This window comes from Haliotis rufescens, unplaced genomic scaffold, assembly GCF_023055435.1.
Source record: "Haliotis rufescens isolate VD_foot unplaced genomic scaffold, xgHalRufe1.0.p SCAF_3, whole genome shotgun sequence".
Lineage (NCBI taxonomy): Eukaryota > Metazoa > Mollusca > Gastropoda > Lepetellida > Haliotidae > Haliotis > Haliotis rufescens.
This window is the reverse complement of record NW_025964001.1, coordinates 35,024,886-35,042,708: the sequence shown is the minus strand read 5'-3', so window position 1 is coordinate 35,042,708 and position 17,823 is coordinate 35,024,886. Positions and strand designations below refer to the sequence as shown.

The window sequence follows — 17,823 nt, the reverse complement described above, 5'->3', positions numbered from 1 at the left end:
GCATAATCATATGTCAAAACAAACAACTACGACACATATTCAAGAAGGGATGTAACCATTCGTGGAATCTACAAGATGGGTATCCCTATTTCCTGAGGACCTTAGGTTGGACCCGCTTGGCATCTCTCTTATTGCTTCATCAAACCCTCAATCACACTTTTTGATCACACAAATTGATGGGCTAAAACCAGAAGAGGAAAACGATCAGCATTATCTACAAAAGGATTGTCAATCCGCTATTCAACACACATATCTAAAGTGAAGGTGCTTGAAATAAGGGATCGTGAAACCGAGATCGGGCCAAACTTGTTGAAGGGGGCTCTGAAGAACTGGAGACTTTATGAGAAATTGAGGTGACGAAGAAGAGTGTTCGAATCCTCGTTGACGATGTAGGTTTTAAAGATGATGCCTCGAATGTGTAGGAACTTGAAGACAGGTTTTGTGAGGTGAGTAAATAGTCCCTATTGTCCGCTGAAGAGCAAGAGTAATGGCCTCTTAGGAGCTAAGGTTGCAATGTCACCATCTAGTTCAGGAGCAACCATTGCCAAGCCACGAGTGCCTGCATCCGTCAAGTGTGGAGACTGTAGACGATCATGAAGACGGCGAAAAGAGCCAATGGCTTTGTCTAAATTGGTTGCCATATCCTGTAGGACTGGTCTCGGAGAAAGCGTGATGTTTTGCGATGAGGCTAATGGTACAAAGAATGATGATAGGGTGTCCACCGCTGAAGTACTTTTCAACAATTGTAGTTTATCTGCAATCAAGATTAGCACAGTGATCTGATCAGCTATGTCGAATCTCCTGGATGACAAAGCTGTGGAAGTATTGTGGTCTGATGATTCTAGTTCGGCGGTTAATCCACTAAGGAGGATGTAGCGGCTGTCAATGCGGAGAGAGCTACGAAAGTTGTTACAGAGTTTGTCGGCTGTGGAAGACATGCTGCTGTTACAGCCTGTAACTGACTGACTGACTGAGTATGGTTTTACGCCGCTTTTAGCAATATTCCAGCAATATCACGGCGGGGGACACCAGAAATGGGCTTCACACATTGTACCCATGTCGGGAATCGAACCCGGGTCTTCGGCGTGACGAGCGAACGCTTTAACCACTAGGCTACCCGACCGCCCCTACAGCCTGTAAGAAAGAATGAATCTGTTGTGCTGGAATGGCAGAAAGATCACTGGGGATCCACGACGTAGGGATAGCTTGAGGTAGAGCCTGTGGTTCAGATGCAACAGGAGGGCGTCGACATGGGGTTGGAGCCCGAACGATGAGTAGGTGAAGTAGAACTGAGTCTGTCTTTAGCATAGGACATCTACTAGTACTAATGATAGCCATATGTTGACGAGGAAAAATATTATGATGATGGCTTGAACGAGAGGTTCGGTAATCCAGAAAGGCAGGATCATGAGGGTATCCATGGAATGGAGGATAAGAATCCCTGTCGTCTGGGTAACGTTGCCACTCATGGGTGTAGCACTGTATGAGGTAGGGTTCCAAAGATATTCCTGTTGTTGAGTCATAAGGGTGAGGATAGTTTCGTGGTCGAAAATCCGGATGGTAAGACTGAGTCATGTAGGATGAATGACCAATAGAATTGTTGTAGCGTTCATCCTCCGAACCCAAACATGATGAATCCGAAAAGTCTCTGCATGAGACATGATAAAGAGGTGAGTGATATCCAGCTCATCTGTCTTTTGAATGTCCCCGATCCTTGGAGGTTTGACAAACCCCTGAGACCCTTTGAACCTCCTCTGAAATGCGTCATCCTTAGAGGTCTGTCCTTCAAAGTTCAGTTTGGTAACGTTGGCCGAACCTCAATCAGAGGTATGACGAGGTTCGGATGTAGGTTCAGAGGTTCAAGGTTTGGAGGTCCGATGAGCCTTCGAAGGTCGGTGATCTGCCGAATTATCTCAATGTCTCGAGGTGTGTCGAGAGTGGGAGGTCCGTCGGAGTCTGTCTGAATGCCGATTTGTCGATGATCGCTCTGGATAAAGTGAGGTGACTGTCGATGCTAGTTGATCAGTGGAAAAATCGATGTTACATGTTGAATCCCCTGGGATGAATGTTGACCATCTTGTCAGCCCTCTAGAGAATGGTAGGTTCATGAGCCCTGATGCGATGAGTCTTCAGACGACTCCGTATGGTGGTCTTTTGAGGACTGATCCTTCGAAGGTTGTCTATTAGGGGATCTCGATCAACGGAGAGAACCCATAAGGTTGGCCGCGGTATCAATAGCATGTGTATCCTCCAAGGGTACAACAGGAGCAAGCTCCATGTTAGTCGTAGAAGACGAGGAGATGAGATTACGATCCTTGGTAGGGTTCAACGTAGCATGAGCACACGAGCAGGTGAGCTGACGTAAATGATCAGCCCCACTCACGTCTAAAGTAAACACTCGTGAACGTCCAAATCTCAGCCTGTTGATTGTCGGTTCGGCTCTTAGAAGTGGATTCGTGGAGACGTTAGACATGTTGTCAGCAAGGGAGACTCCTTTGTCATCCAACGAAATCAGGGGACCGCAGGGATTTGTGGTATCCTGGCTGGCCGGTGAGGATGATCGGTCCAATCAAGCCTTCTTGACCGGTGTGTTCTTTTCTTTCGTGCATTTATCTGTGGTCTTGGACAAACAATCAGACACCCGCGCCAACATTTATGCAGATATAGTTTGAAACATTCATCTGGTAGGTTGGAGTAGAGATCACAACGCTCTGAGTAACTACACAATCGGCGACAATACGAGCACTGTGAGTGTGATTCAGATGGAGAAAAGTCGTCATGTGGACTGCTCATCCATGATGATCAAACAACTATCCCAACAAGGATATAAGTGAAGATCTGGCCTAAACTACATTAGGTATTCAAGAGGAAAAACGTACACCGCACATCAAGCCGATAGAGGCAAAAAGACAAAAAACGAAGATCACTTGCTTGGAAAAAAACAAAAATGGATTCCCTATAACAACACATCACCACTGAGGCGATTTAAAAGAGAATGAGTTGACTGGCACATGTAGGTCAACAGGCATGCAATGCGCACATGACCCAGATCTAGGAGGTGACCATGGCGACATGAGGTATGAATGAATGAATTAACTTTAGAAGCTGGAAACATTGATTTCAGACATGTTTCAAAACTAAATTTTTATCTCAGATAGAATGTACAAGAAAAATGTCTGAGACAGCAAAAGAATCACAGTCTCACAGCCCTAATTTTCATGATAGTTGTTGCATACCTTTTCATTGTCTTTAACCAGCTTCTCCACCTGTTCTGTATGGATCTTCTTGAGAGCTTCAACCTGGCGTGAGTGCTTCATTGCAAGGCGTTTTCGCTCCTCAATGAACTTTTTCATGTTGTTGGAGTTAAGCTCTCGTATCCGCCTGAAATGTATCACACAAAATGTCTTAACATCTTTCTTAGCATATTGATCAGTTAATATAAGTAGTCATAATCAATCTTGTAATATGCAAAATGTTTGTATTTTAAAGACCTTCCTGAATCATATTCCACTGTATTGATCTATCCACACAATCGTACAGAAAGAAAATAACTCTCAATACCTTTACTGAATTGTATTCAAAATGACATAAGTATTGAACAAGATCATGTGCATGTTTGATATAATACACTGGTAAAGAATTAAAGACCCACCTATCTCGTTCTGCTTTATTTTTGATTGACCTATCATTCTGCACCATCTTGAAAGACTCCATTGACTGCTTGGCTTGGTTCGCCTTCAGTTCCTTGTTCTCCCTGAAACAAGGGCAACAATTAATCATCATTCCCTCGCCATATATGACTCGGACACTATCTCCTGGACCCAGGGGACTAAATAAGGGGATAATTCAAATCAAGCCAAAATTATTTCCCCTTACCAATCTCCATTACAAACACGTTTCTCTGAAAGATTAGTCTGTTATACAGCCCATGCAAGTCTATAACCGTTAGCAAGTCTATATTACTAAATGAAGAGAGTCTATGGGCTCCTTTTTATTATATTTGATATATCACTGTTTTTTCTGAAAAATATATTCATTTCAAAGAATAGATGTTAGACTACTGAAAGGTCTGAATGACCTCATATTTTTTCCACTGAAAGCAAAACTACCATTTCTATAATTACTCATTTGCAGATGACAACAATGTCCACCACAGCAGTCTACAGATGACCTACTTTTCCTGTTTGCTCTCGAGTTCCTTGAGCTGGTCATGGTGTGCTTCTTCCAGAAGTTTGACGAGGAAGTCGTTCTGCTGGGTGATGTGCTCCTTCCTCATCTCATGCTCCTCCGCCACCTGTCGCAGACACATGTCCGACCACTCCTTGGTCTGGTCCACCACCAGGTCCTTTACCTGACCAACACACACAACACCTACACTGTCTGGATGCATAGTGCATATTTTACACAGAAACCTCAGTACAGACCAGAAGCTAGTCTGGCGACAGTTCCATTCATATTTCTTATCTACGACTGGGTAATCATTCAGAAATAGCACAGTAAAAATACTTCATGTGATAACAAATGAAGACATAATAATCTAACATGTGTGAGTAAGTGAGTTGGTGAAAGCCCGAGAGTTAAATGATGCAGTGCAATCAGTAAATAAAAAATGTCTTTCTCAGTTTGGTTTGATCGTGTGAATATCCATTGTGAATAGCATACATAGAAATTTTATATGAGCATGAGTGCCTGAATTCTTGTATTTCCATACATAACAATTCAACAAACGGGATAAACAGTACCTTGGCTTTGTGGTCTGTGACAAGGCTCTGCACTTTGTCTTCAGTAGCCATTTTCAGATCAGTCAAAGAACTCTCCCTGAAAAATGGTTCTTTTGAAAAAAACACACAGAAAGTTGTCGGGGGGTCCTAGGTACTATATGATTTATGCGCATATTACAATGGCATGTATCACAGAAGTGACCCATGAGGTAATAAAATCAATAGAATTCAACAGATTTGCAGAAAATTCTCAACCCAGTTTGACTACTCACAAAAATATATCTTCTGGTTTAGGCAGATGTTAGACATTTGAAAATATGCAAATCCCCACACTGAATCATTTTGAATTCAGTAATCTCAAACGACCTGTGAAAAGGAGAATACCCCCAGAAAGTGACAGGTTCAATCTCACAATATCAGCTTACCTCTTTTGTAATAACAATATCTTATAGTTTCATGTTTTCTGGTGAAAAATCTGTGCATTTATTTGTGATTCTCACTACCTGTATTTAGAGGGTACAGTATGAGAAACCTCACATCAAGAGTTTCAACTAACAACCCCATGGAGTGGTAGAAAGACAACTAACCCCTTCTTCTTGAGCTTCTTCTCCAGGTTCTTCTCTGCAGCCAGCTTCTCCTTGTCGTGGTTGGCCACCAGCTTGTCCACCACTGTACAATGCTGTTTCTGCATCAACACACGCTCCTTCTGGAACTTCTTCTTCAGCATCTCCATGTCCTTCTGCTGCTTCTTCAGCAACTTGAAGAAGGATTTGTCCTGCATGAGGTGGTCACGGGTCACAGGGTCAAACAGCACTTCATCGGCTGGCAAGCAGATAAACACTTTGTAAGACACATCTTGGATTGACATTCAGAAGTTAATGAAGGAACATGAAGAAGCCAACAAATGCCACCAGAAAAAGTAATGAGGTTGTTGTGTTTGTTTGTTTGTTAGTTTGTTTGTTTGTTTGTTGTTTAATGCTGCACTCAGCATATGACGACGGTCTGTAAATAATCGAGGCTGGACCAGACAATCCAGTAATTGAGATCATGAGCATCAATCCATGCAATTGGGATACGATGACATGCATCAACTAAGTCAGCGAGCCAGACCACCAAATCTGGTTAGTCGCCTCTTGATAGTTGCCTTTTACAGCAAGCATGCTGAAGACCTATTCTCTACCCGGATCTTCATGGGTCAGTTGTTATGTACACAACTAGCCAAAAGGAGTTTTGACATGACAGATTAACTGTAGTAATTTGAAAGAATCGAGTGGTCCTTAACTTTCTTTTGAGTATTATACATGAGATGCACGTCTTCATATGATCATACAGTCAGTAATGAGGGGCAATACTCCACTGTTTGCACTCAGCAATATTCCAGCTATATGACAGCGGTCTGTAAATAATCGAGTCTGGACCAGACAATCCAGTGATTGATATCATGAGCATGGATCCATGCAACTGAAAGGATTTAGCCAGATTGAATATATTACAAAGACCATGTACACATGACACAATTCATTACGCACAAAGAAAGACCTAACCTAGTCAGTTTTGCAGTTGCTAATAATTCAAAAACACAATGGTAAAATGCTACATCACCACATCATCTCTGTTTAACATTTTAGTAAAATGCATTTAGAAAAGCTAGAAATGAAAAACAATTTTGATAGAAACTAACACTGCAAACCCACCTTTCTTATCTGGCTTACTAGTGGGCTGAGGGGTTGTAGGGTTGGGCTGAATCTGGCCATTTGAGGATGGAGCTGGAGTCTTGACAGGTTTGGAAGAAGGTTCTGGCTTGTGGACCACAGGCACATCACTGATGTCTTTTTCATCAATGCCCATATCTCGCATCTGCTGCTCACGCTTCTCGGCCAGTGTAACATAGGCCATGGGGTCAGACAAAGCATTGACAAAATCTGGAAATAATTTCTGAGTTAGTGTGTGTGGAGCTGTCAGTTTAGCAGCTGATAATATACTCACCGCCAAAAGAAACATGAACCATAGAAACATACAGAGAAGTATGTACATTAAGAAAAGATGTTTCCAATGTCTACCAAATAATGACAAAATAAACAGTCAGTCAAGTGTTACCACAGAGTGTCTTTATTCTTATCACGCTATACAGCATGTCTTTTCAAAACTTTACATGCGGTGCAGCTCCAGTCATGGATCTATGACATCACATGTGGTGCATTCATGAGGGTCAGTTCTAACAACGAAAGAGTATGTTCATTTGAGCATCGAACCAATCTAACATCTCTTGAATACGAGTACTTCTTCATATATTAACCAACATATATGGTATTCACATTTCTTTTGACAGCGAGTATAGATACCGCTGGCTGGTAGATGGAACCCCAAAACATTTAGAGAACAAAGGTTTAGCTTTTTGTTGATCTCCTCAGTCACATCTTCAATAGCTAGGCCTGCAGCTGATACAAAGTGTAGAAGATTGATGGTAAAGGACAGAGAACTGAGTTTAAAATTTATGACATAGTCATACACTAGCCTGTCATGAAAATACCTTCTTCAGGACACTTGATGAGATAAACCTGTTATATGACATGATCAACCAACAATTTTGTATACCTAAAAACATAACTATCATCAGCATGTTTAGATAAATAATCATGTGTTTCATGATGCTGCAGTATCAGGAATCAGAATCCAGGTCACATGCTTGATGCATGGCCCAGGTTTCAGAATAGTTCATTTTCCTCTGACTGATTGTCATATTCGTCATATCCTTAATGTTCCAAACTTGGTAATGATATACATGAATGTCCCATCAAAAGCTGTTGAAATCATGCTGATGTCACTGCGCAAATGTATACACCTCTAAAAGACTTAATCATGTTAATAACGAAGTTCATACAAACCTCCAAATCCTTCTGGGACATAGGTTTTGAGGATGATTCTACAGAAAACTGTTGGCAGTGAGAGAGGGAAGTTTCCTTCAGTACGTAGGGAGATGTGTCGATAACCTGCAAACACATGTATACATCCTTCCTCACATCAATCTGACACAACATTGATGATGATGATGATGATGATGATGATGATGTGGGACAAAAGCCCCAAGTGAATCAGGTCTTAGACACTTACCACTGAAGTTAAACCAATGAGTATGGTGCCAACAAACATATAAACAGAATCAGGGAAAATCTGGGACTCAAACTTTTAACAAATGCAACTCTGTACAGCAAACTGTGGCTCTTCAGATGACTGGGACTCTCGTGAAAAGTATGTCAGTGATAATGTACCAGTGATCAAGTAGCAATGCACAGTGACAGCCTACCTGCTTGAAGTCCATCCAAGGGCAGGATCCTCTGTCCTATCAGTTTGCCTGTCTCTTCATATACAGCTATGCGTAATACTGCTAACTCCGGTAATACTACCTAGGAACAACAAAATGCAGCAATATCAGAAAATGTTTTAGTTAGTTGACACTGTTAGTTGAGACTGGGTCTTCTGGGCCTGATTTTCAAAAACTCTTTGCATTATAACCATCATAAGTTATGTCACAAGTGATCAGAATGCAGGGCCCACTCCGCAAAACAATGAGATGAGTCACAAGAAGTTTCTGGGAAGTCAATGATATATTTCAGGATTTCAGGATTATTATATCCAGTATACATGAGGATAAGTAGATACTATCATTTAAGAACATCAATAAGGTGTGAACAGTGAACGGTATGTTAAGTGACAGATCCAAATTCACACAGGAATTATCATTAAGACACAGGACTATGACAAATTATTTCAGAAAGTCACACAAGACCGTGTCTAATGAATTAATATTTTAACAGTATGTGTAACATTTCAAGAGAAAGATATACAGTAAATCTCAATGTTACAAAACACACTGCTAGCCTGAGCTATTACTTACTTTTCTGAAGACGAAAGAATCCTCATTATAGACAGGGTTGAGACCATTGTTGGGGACCGTCCGTGTTCGGAATTCTCTGCGAATTGTGTCTGTCGGCAATCCATACATGTCCACCTCCACATAAGTACCAATCTTCTTGTCAGACAAAAACTGGCCAGAGATCACCTATACAAAACAACAAGCCACTGCATACTTCTCCAGTCAACAATCTCTCCCTTAGAATTAATCCTGTTGTTGGCACTCTCACTGAATGTACACCAGATGTAGTTTGAGAGTCTGACGGTATCTTTATATTGCTCTATTATCTAGTGAAGGTCTTTAATGTGTGGCATATCATCTAATTTGCAGCTGAGATGTACAATCCCCTTGTCATATGACTATCACATACATCCTCATATCATTTGACTAAAATTGTGTTAAACTTCACCTAGAAAACACCATCCTGTCGTCTGCACATGAACATGTAGTCTGCTATGGTCCCATTGCTTTAATTTGTCATAAATAAGTTGAAAGTGATTTCACAGCACTTGTTTGGCCAACCAATTTTTTTTGCATTCATGTCCATAAACCTAAACAAACTAGGCCATGCCCAACAGCGGACTACTGTTTCCCTATCTTCTGAAAATAAGAGGACTCTCTAAGACAGACATCAAAATTCTTTTCAAAACGTCAAACCTGTGCAAAACCTCTGCACCATATTTTAATCCCTCAGTGCAGAACTGAACTGAAATGAAAAACTAGTACTCATGCAACAAAATGGAAGAGAATATTTCTTTGTTCACCTGCACTGAGCAATGAGCAGCTATCACACCATCCACTGGGCTCTCAGAAAACGGGTCAAATGTTCGGTCCGGTCGTCTCATGAAGTCCGGCTTCAAGAGATAACTGCAAAAATAACATAACAAATTCTTTAAGATTCATAGGAACAGAAGGGTTAATGGAAGGTGCTACATCAGAGTTGTAATTAGATTAGAAACGGCTTCATGTTTTGATTATAAGCATATACATGCACATACCCACAGTTGCCATTATACTCAAACTTTCCCTGGTTGAGCTGCATAGCAAGGTCTGAAGTCTGGAAGTTGAGCGAAACCATTTGACAACCTGCATTCCAGAAAATCTGCAATGAATTAAAGTTAACATGTTAAGAAATATACAGCTGTTTCAATGATCAGAGCAACACATGCGTTTGACATGAATAAAAGTTTTCCAAAATGAACAATTTCAGAAATATGACAAATCCTGCATAAAGTGTTACGAACTAACTCATGCATAATTACACTGCCACTTATTTTCAAACTTGTGTCAATTTCAGTAATTTGTACTGATACTATTAGATTCCTGAAATTGAAAAGGTTTTTTCAAGTTGATGGGACCAGTGAGAGTTTCTATTACTGGTATTGATTTTAAGGTAACATGATCAGCTAATTATATCACTTGTGACCAACACAAATTAACAATACATTTTGAATTTGCAAAACTATCAACTTATATAACCATCATTTTCTGTCAACACCTGAAAATAATTCTCTCAGAGTCCTATTTTTGTCTAGAGTACATTACCTGATACACAGCAATTTGTTTGTTAGCCTGAGCCATAATACCATAGGATCAAGGACCATTGTGACAGAGCTTCAGGTGAGGAACATAGGACAGTAGCACCAACCACCATTACAAAAAATATAATAGTATCACTGATATTGTCCATGCTTATGTAGAATATGATATTCAAATATAGGTTCAGAGATTATATTTAAGGAAAGATGCACTTATGCAAACTATACACATAGATCCACAAGTAAGATGATTTTAGGTTTATTTCATGAAGGTATATAGTTATATGATATTTCTGCATATTCAGAGGTTTTTTGGGGGGGGCCCCAAGTCATATCATGAAGGTCAAATTTCTACCATCCATGATGGCAAGGTTGCTAGAAATTCACCAACTTAAAACTTAAATAGTGCTGGTATGGTACATAAACAACATACTAAAATCATAATCAGGGTGAGTCCTTTGGATTCAAACCCACCACCAGCAGATTCGGGTAGTAAAGGGATGTTACTCTGGCCATAACCCACACCTCTGCTGAACAAACACTGTCCACTCCAGGAAGTACAAGGTGGATGTGTTGGAAGGGGACTAATGTCCCCGGGCAAGGCAAGGGGAGATGATGCTATAAGCCTACCTGTGGCATGTAGTTGCTGGAATCAACCCGCCCTCCTTTTGGGTAGATTCGACTCATCTGACGCTTGTTGTAACTGGCTTCGTTAAGGTCCATGTCTTCAGGAGTCATTTACCATTTTGGCCTTTTGTCCACAAATCGCTAACAGTGTCCTAATCTTATAAAAAAATCTGCAGTCTCATTTAAAGATAAACCCTTACTGGGGTGGCAACATTTTGATGAAGTTTCAAAAAAGCATTTCATTGTCCTTTATACCCAGAAAAAAAAGAGACATTAAAATTAACTGGATTTCAAAAACAGATGCCACTATATAATCCTTTTAAAAAACAATTCCAAACAAGTGTGATTCGACAGTTTAATCATGACCGATTTGTTTCATCATAATGACAAATATCATTAATGAAAACAGCTTTTATCAGGGGCATATCACACCCGGTAAAATGTCAAAACAATTTACGACGATTAGTGAAAATGACAAGGTAACAGCATTCTCATGGATGCTCCATATGTTCATGCTGAAGACTCATGCAGACTAGTGACTAGAAACGTTCGCGATGTACACACACTGGATACAATACAATGGCATTAAGCAAGTAACAGTAAAAGTACACTCCGTGCAGTACAATATGGGAATATACCCGTCTCTGGGGGGACAGATGTGTGTGTTGAGTGCAGACATGTACATATAATGTATGAGGTACCACAAGGAGTGCTTTACATACAAGGAACATGTGCTTATTCGGTTTGGAAGTATATCTTTTTGTCCAGTTTTGTTCACTGCATGATACATAACATAGTCAACTCCATAACTTATCTCATTAGGGATAGCCATTGCCAGTAGTGAAATATAGTCTGTTTTTCTTTTAAAAAATTAAATGACAAAAATAACAAGAAACCACACACTCTATCTATCTCTGTGTCTGGTACCTCACTTGCCTTTTAGCAGGTGCATCACAAGACTCTATTGGCAAATGCACTGTTTTGAGTGTTGTTGTGTTACTAAAGAAATGTTCCCTACACTGTCCTACTCTAAATAGGCAGCTTCTACCCATTTATATGTTTCCCACTATACCTGGCTAAATCAGAATTTGGGAAATTGTTGTATAAGGATTAGACTAGACTAGAAGTTACATCCGAAACTTGTAGTGATTGAGTATGGTTTTACACTTCTTTTACCAATATTCCAGCAATATCACGGCAGGGAACACCAGAAAATGGGTTTCATGCATTGTACTCATGTGGGGAATCGAACCCGGGTCTTCCATGTGACGAGCAAACACTTAAACCACTAGGCTACCCCACCTCCCCTCCAAATTTGGATTGTTTCATAAGCCACGAGTTTAAAGATTCAGCTCATTGTGTTTACTCTTGAACAGCTGCATATTACCTTATTTAAGTTTTATTAAGAATTGACTTTCACATTTGATTATGAACCTATATAGAGTGAAGGCCAAACTGTATGAACGATGGAGCAGTCAAACCCTCAAGTTCAAGAATTCACGGTCTAAATGATCAGAAACAATGTTTTTGTATGTATTTATGCTAGAAATTCCCAGGGGTTCCCCAAGGAATGCGTAAGTAGTCGGTCAGTATATATACGTCATTTCAAGAATACGGTCTCATGAAATTGTGTTGTTCATACACTTAAGAACAACAATTTTGCAGTCATGTGACCAACCTTTCGTCCAATGGAAAAGCTGTATATCTTTTAAACGTCATATTAAAAAATTATTCTAGGTTTGTCAAACAGTTTAACATTTCCCCAGCTAACTGTCATGTAAAGACAGTACAATCACTATGGTATATCTTGGTTTATCTCACAGCTCAACACTTCCCCAGCAAGCTGTGATGTAAAGATACTGCAGTCATTATGTTATACCTTGGTTTATCTCACACCTCAACATTTCCCTGGTTATATGCATTGCAAATACAGTCACAGCTATCACAACATCAAGGAAAGGATACTCATTTAGTTCTATACAAGAATGTTTGATCAATTGTAGTGCAGCCGACTCATTGAAGGAAGACATATTGAAATGACATCCGATGGCTGAACAAAGAGAGAATAATATTTAAACATTCAATCACAGCTAGTATCACTGTCCAACATGATAAACACATACATGGTAGCTACCTTTCCCCTCTCAGCCAAAGAAGCAAGATCGAGATCACAGGGAGTTCTTACATTCAAGTTTGAGTTTTTCAACATCTCACAGAAATCCTCACAGATAGTATTCCCCAAAGAGATCAATCATCTTTTAACTGTTTTAGACTTCCCATGTTGTAAATCAGGACCGAAACTCGGAGAATCTTGTAAATTGGACAACTTTGAACATTCACAAAGTGCTTATTTGATCTACAATATCATAAACAAATAATATCATATATGTGCTTATCAAGAGGAAACCATAATATACACAAAAGTCAGGAAAGCAGATGTTAAATGAATTATTTGTTTAAAAAAAATCTGAAATATGTTATTCAACTGACCAAGTGAAGGAGCAAAGTCAGGTTGTATGCCAATTTTAGCATATGAAGAGAAATGTTTCTGACACAGCTAATTACCAATGTGGGAATGGAAACCGTGTTTTCAGCAAGACTGTATGCTTTAACCACCAGGCTACTGCATGAATTATGATTAATCTCAGAGGAAATTTTCCTGATTTTTGAGTTAACAGAACATTTGACAACAGTCATCATACAAATGTTGTCCATCACAGTGTGATAATACATGCACAACACATGGTCTTCTGTCAATCTCTAGTGCAACGGACAACAATACAACTCATGACAAACCTGCAGGAAGCACTATGCTTGTATGTGGGGATACTGACGTACCAATGTCATTGGCATTAGGCATAATGATGTACCAATATCACAACCAATAGGCAAACTGATGTACCAATATCACAAGTATTAGGTATACCGACGTACCAATGTCACTGGCATTAGACTACAATAATTATCAATGCTACAAATAGGAAAAACAACAGATAATTATAATCAAGAAATGTGAACTATTTCATTTCATAAAGATTATTTCTAAGGAGTACCTTATTTTTACACTAAATGCATTGCTGCCTTCTTCTCTCGATCCTTGTGTGGAAATGTTCTAAAACAAAGTTTTCCAGCCTCAAAAACTCATTTCGCCCAAACAATCCTCGCATCACAATAGTCACCACCGCAACAAATTTGTCACGCGCTACAATCTTGTGCATCATGACCCAGGCGGTATGATCATCTGACACCCCATGCCACATCATTCTCTGTGATGAGGGGATAAAAAAAAATTTGTACAATAGTGTCAAAAAGACATGGACCCGTGAGTGGGTAGAACACTGTTTTAGGCTTGAAGACCCCTTTATGCTGCTGCTAGGACACAACATCAGGAAATCAGGACATTTGTTATGTGCTTTCGCATAGGACATTGTTTAAAAAACGACTGTATTGCTTTGAAGTAAGGAACCTATTCTGCCATGACTTGTAACCAATTCAGAAGGAGTCTCCAGGCAATTATTCCACAAGACAAACCAACACATATGCTCTTAGATGTAAGGCTGATCACCTTGGCATCTCTTTTCACGCCTCGTCAAGTCTATCAATCACACCAGCAGGAAAGAAGTATGCTAAGGCAAGGAGAAGGAATAAGAAAGATCTTCAAACCAATACGGAGACATCACATACTCAAGGCAGAGGTGAGCAGGTTAGGGTTTGGGACACACCCTCTGGAGTGGCTTGGATGTGGTTGGAGGAGTCCCCATGAGAGGCAGCCAGCACCCTTCTTGGAGGAGGTGAGTGACGTAGGGGTTGTCCAGCATGATCCAATTGGCGGCAAAAAGTCCAAATCTTCCTCCTACTGGAGACTGACAGATGGGTACGACTGGCGGCGGGAGGTTACAGTCAACCCGTAGTCAAGGGGAGTCACTTGGAGGAAATGTTGCACGGCATCAATCCTTGCGCTGTTGCTTCCCTAGATGATGCTTCTGAATGCGAAGACGGTCAACTGAAACTTGGAGGTGAGTTTCCTTCGTGACAACCTTCATGACTTGATGTATTCTAACCGCAAATAGATAGGGAGAAGACCATGGCATCTGATATGAGAGTACTTTATGATGATCATCCAAAGGGCAGTAGTTGATTGTCGATCATGCATATGTGGATCCTTGTGATGCTTCTCCATCTGATGATCCTTAGAAGGTCGATCCATGGACCCCCGATTCTTCTGTCGATATCATTAACCCACATAATTTGTAAAAGCCTCTTCTGATCAGTGAGCACAATGGCAACATCAGTTACAAGGTTTACAAACTCCATGACAATCACAGGATAGTTCATGTGGGCCACAGGACGAAAAGAAGTGGCAACAGCCCTAGCAAGCTGGGCATTTATTCTGGTCTTTTCCCATGACAGGATGGTAAAGTATTACAGAAAGCTCTCTTCCAGAAAACAAAACAAAAACAAAATTGTATTCTCTACTATCAAAGCACATCTCCACACAGTGGTAAAGAGAAAGAATAATGTGGCAAAGGGTGTCAGGTGAACAAATCACCTGGGTCACAGTGCACAGGATGCTGTGCGTGACCTATTAGTTGGTGTGGTGACTATGGTGATGCGAGGAGTGTCCGGTCGAAATGATTTTGAGTGGCTGGAAACTTTGTTTAAGGACGTTTCCACATAAGGATCGAAAGAAAAAGGACGAAATGCATAGTGAGAGATAGGATAAGTTAAAAAAAATCACATTTCGTTATGCATGTTTAAGTAACCATTTTGAGATGAGAAGAGCAACATCATCTATGGAAAATGACCAAGTCCCCAACATTTGCAGATGTTTGTATTAAGCATGCCATAACTTCTCCACACACATACATCCACACAATACAAGTCCGCCTAATCCTGCAATGCAAGTTAGTTGTCGTGTTAATATCATGCAAACATCCAATGAGTGCAAACAAACATATTAACGCAACAGGTTAGTCTAAAGCATGCAAATCTCTCATCAATCCAAGTCTGCTCATATTTGTGCAATGACAAAATGTTTCAGAAAAAAACATGCAGTTATAAAATGGGGAAAATGTTAAGTTTTGAAATGTGATGTTGAAAAGGATACTTTACTAACTCAATGGCTTGTGTCTTTAGGTAGCCAAGCCCAGTGTTTTCGTTGAAAGAGGACATATGATAGTGTATGTTCCTCTCTGAAATAGGATTTTCAAATAGTGAAAAATTATCAGTTTCCATGCATGAAGGAACTACTTGATAACTAAACACATCTGAACCCATTTATTCACCCTAATCTTGAGGACAAAGATAGAAATGGTCAGCAGTTACAAAACATGACTATCGAGAAAACATTTTGCCACAAAATAGAGGTACAATAAAGATGTGAGTTGGTTTTTTTATTTTTGTTTGTGAAGAAGCAGATTTGTTAAGGAGTAAGTGTTGATTCATTGTTATTTTCCCCAAACCACAGAAGAAAAAGGTTACATAGAAATGATATGAAGTTAAATCCACCACATTAAGAGTATAGTCGGTGCTCAGATTTTCACGACAAGGCTTGCCTGTACACCTGAATTGTAGCTTTCGAAAAGAATGCTAGTCTGCTAGGACGAGATTACTAAACTGCGCTAAAGGCTAGAAACCCATTGACGGTATCTTCAATGACCAGTAAGACGTTAGATGTTACCAATTAGTCTAGCAGGACCAGCTAGAATCTTTGAGGACAAGTGAAATGATGAGTTTGGCCCTAGTTCTCTTGACAAGTCTTAAGACAGGAAAGAAATGTTTGGACAGAAAAACAACCCTTTAATTATATACCTCATTTCAAAGAATATTCAACTCCTTATTTGTTGTTAAAAGTGATATGTTGGTGTAGTTTGTCGTTCACTTTGCGTGGCAATAAGGTTACCTCACTTTAGAAAACTGCCACCGTCAGTGACATTTACCAAGTCGAAAAAAGAACCAAAAATAATGTTCACTGAGAATTTAATCCCCAATTTGACAATTTCAGAAAACGTTTGTGTAAAACAATATGATTGTCATTTGGTATGAGTTTGGTATTTAATGACAATTGCATTCATCATAACAGTATTTACACTTTGGAATTAGAGGTGGGAAGAGTCTAAATTTACTACCTGCGTACCAGCCTGTGTAGCTGCTGTAGGCATCAAGTTAGGTACAATATGTTGGGACCCAGGTCCTTCTCTGGACCCAACCGACCCAAGTAACTAAGTTGTGTAGCCCTACTGGGAACAACAATTTTCAACTTGTGAATTTTAAATGTATGTTTGTGAAATGTTTACCTAAACTCCAAGTAACCCAGAGTAAGGAATAGACAGTTTCATGAATTTTGAGTAATATGTCATACGCAATGTATTAATTATACAAATACAAAGAATATGATGCAATGTGGGAAAAGCATTGAAACTCTGTCATCTACTATTGTGTATGTGACCCTCAGTCCAGGGGTATCCTGGTAGGCAAATAAACAAGGGCTTCCTGTTTCCATTAAGTGTAGAAAGGTGTATGCTATAACCTAAGCATTCAAACTCACCAGACGTAATTGACACGATCACATCTTGAGGTGCTTGTTTCACAAATTGCTCACAACACAATTACACATCATTAGTACAGATTCATGTTTATGGACTAGTCATGGACAATCTTCTCAGGGTGTTTGTCTTAGCACTATGCTTATCATAAGCAGATTTCCTTGGATTTTCCTGAACTTTTATGACCTGTGGCATCCCTGACATGTCTACCACAATGTGAAAGCAGGGATAATTCTTGGGTAGGGCCTTGTGCTTTTAGACCCTAAATCTGAACGAAGGCCCACATTTTCAAGGACAATGGGGCATCTTAACATTGTGCTGTATGGGCAAGTTTGGGAGTACCGCTGGAATATTTGAAATATCACATAAAGGGCCAGTGTCAGAAAATCCCTAGAGTGAACCCTGTCAAAAGAATACAGCAATAATAGCAGTAGGATTACTTTGTGGAATGGAGCCCTTGGATGCTTTGAGAAACAGAA

At 39.9% G+C, this 17,823-nt stretch overlaps 1 protein-coding gene across 6 annotated transcripts in view; it reads right to left on the bottom strand.

Moving 5' to 3' along the window:
* LOC124119506 (1-phosphatidylinositol 4,5-bisphosphate phosphodiesterase beta-4-like) overlaps positions 1–17,823 on the bottom strand; it is a 103,136-nt gene that overhangs the window by 7,473 nt on the left and 77,840 nt on the right. For 5 of the 6 annotated variants that reach the window (XM_046482058.2, XM_048402890.1, XM_046482040.2 and 2 more), the window contains 13 exons: positions 15,907–15,991; positions 10,803–10,875; positions 9,633–9,736; positions 9,399–9,501; positions 8,617–8,781; positions 8,026–8,125; positions 7,607–7,711; positions 6,416–6,643; positions 5,309–5,543; positions 4,743–4,818; positions 4,176–4,351; positions 3,653–3,754; positions 3,237–3,381 (listed from right to left, as the gene is read on the bottom strand). In XM_046482058.2, the coding sequence (XP_046338014.1) occupies positions 3,237–3,381; positions 3,653–3,754; positions 4,176–4,351; positions 4,743–4,818; positions 5,309–5,543; positions 6,416–6,643; positions 7,607–7,711; positions 8,026–8,125; positions 8,617–8,781; positions 9,399–9,501; positions 9,633–9,736; positions 10,803–10,875; positions 15,907–15,991 (1,697 nt within the window). Of the gene's footprint in view, positions 1–3,236; positions 3,382–3,652; positions 3,755–4,175; positions 4,352–4,742; positions 4,819–5,308; positions 5,544–6,415; positions 6,644–7,606; positions 7,712–8,025; positions 8,126–8,616; positions 8,782–9,398; positions 9,502–9,632; positions 9,737–10,802; positions 10,876–12,764; positions 12,850–15,906; positions 15,992–17,823 lie in introns of all 6 variants that reach the window. The other variant, XM_046482050.2, reaches the window with a different exon arrangement.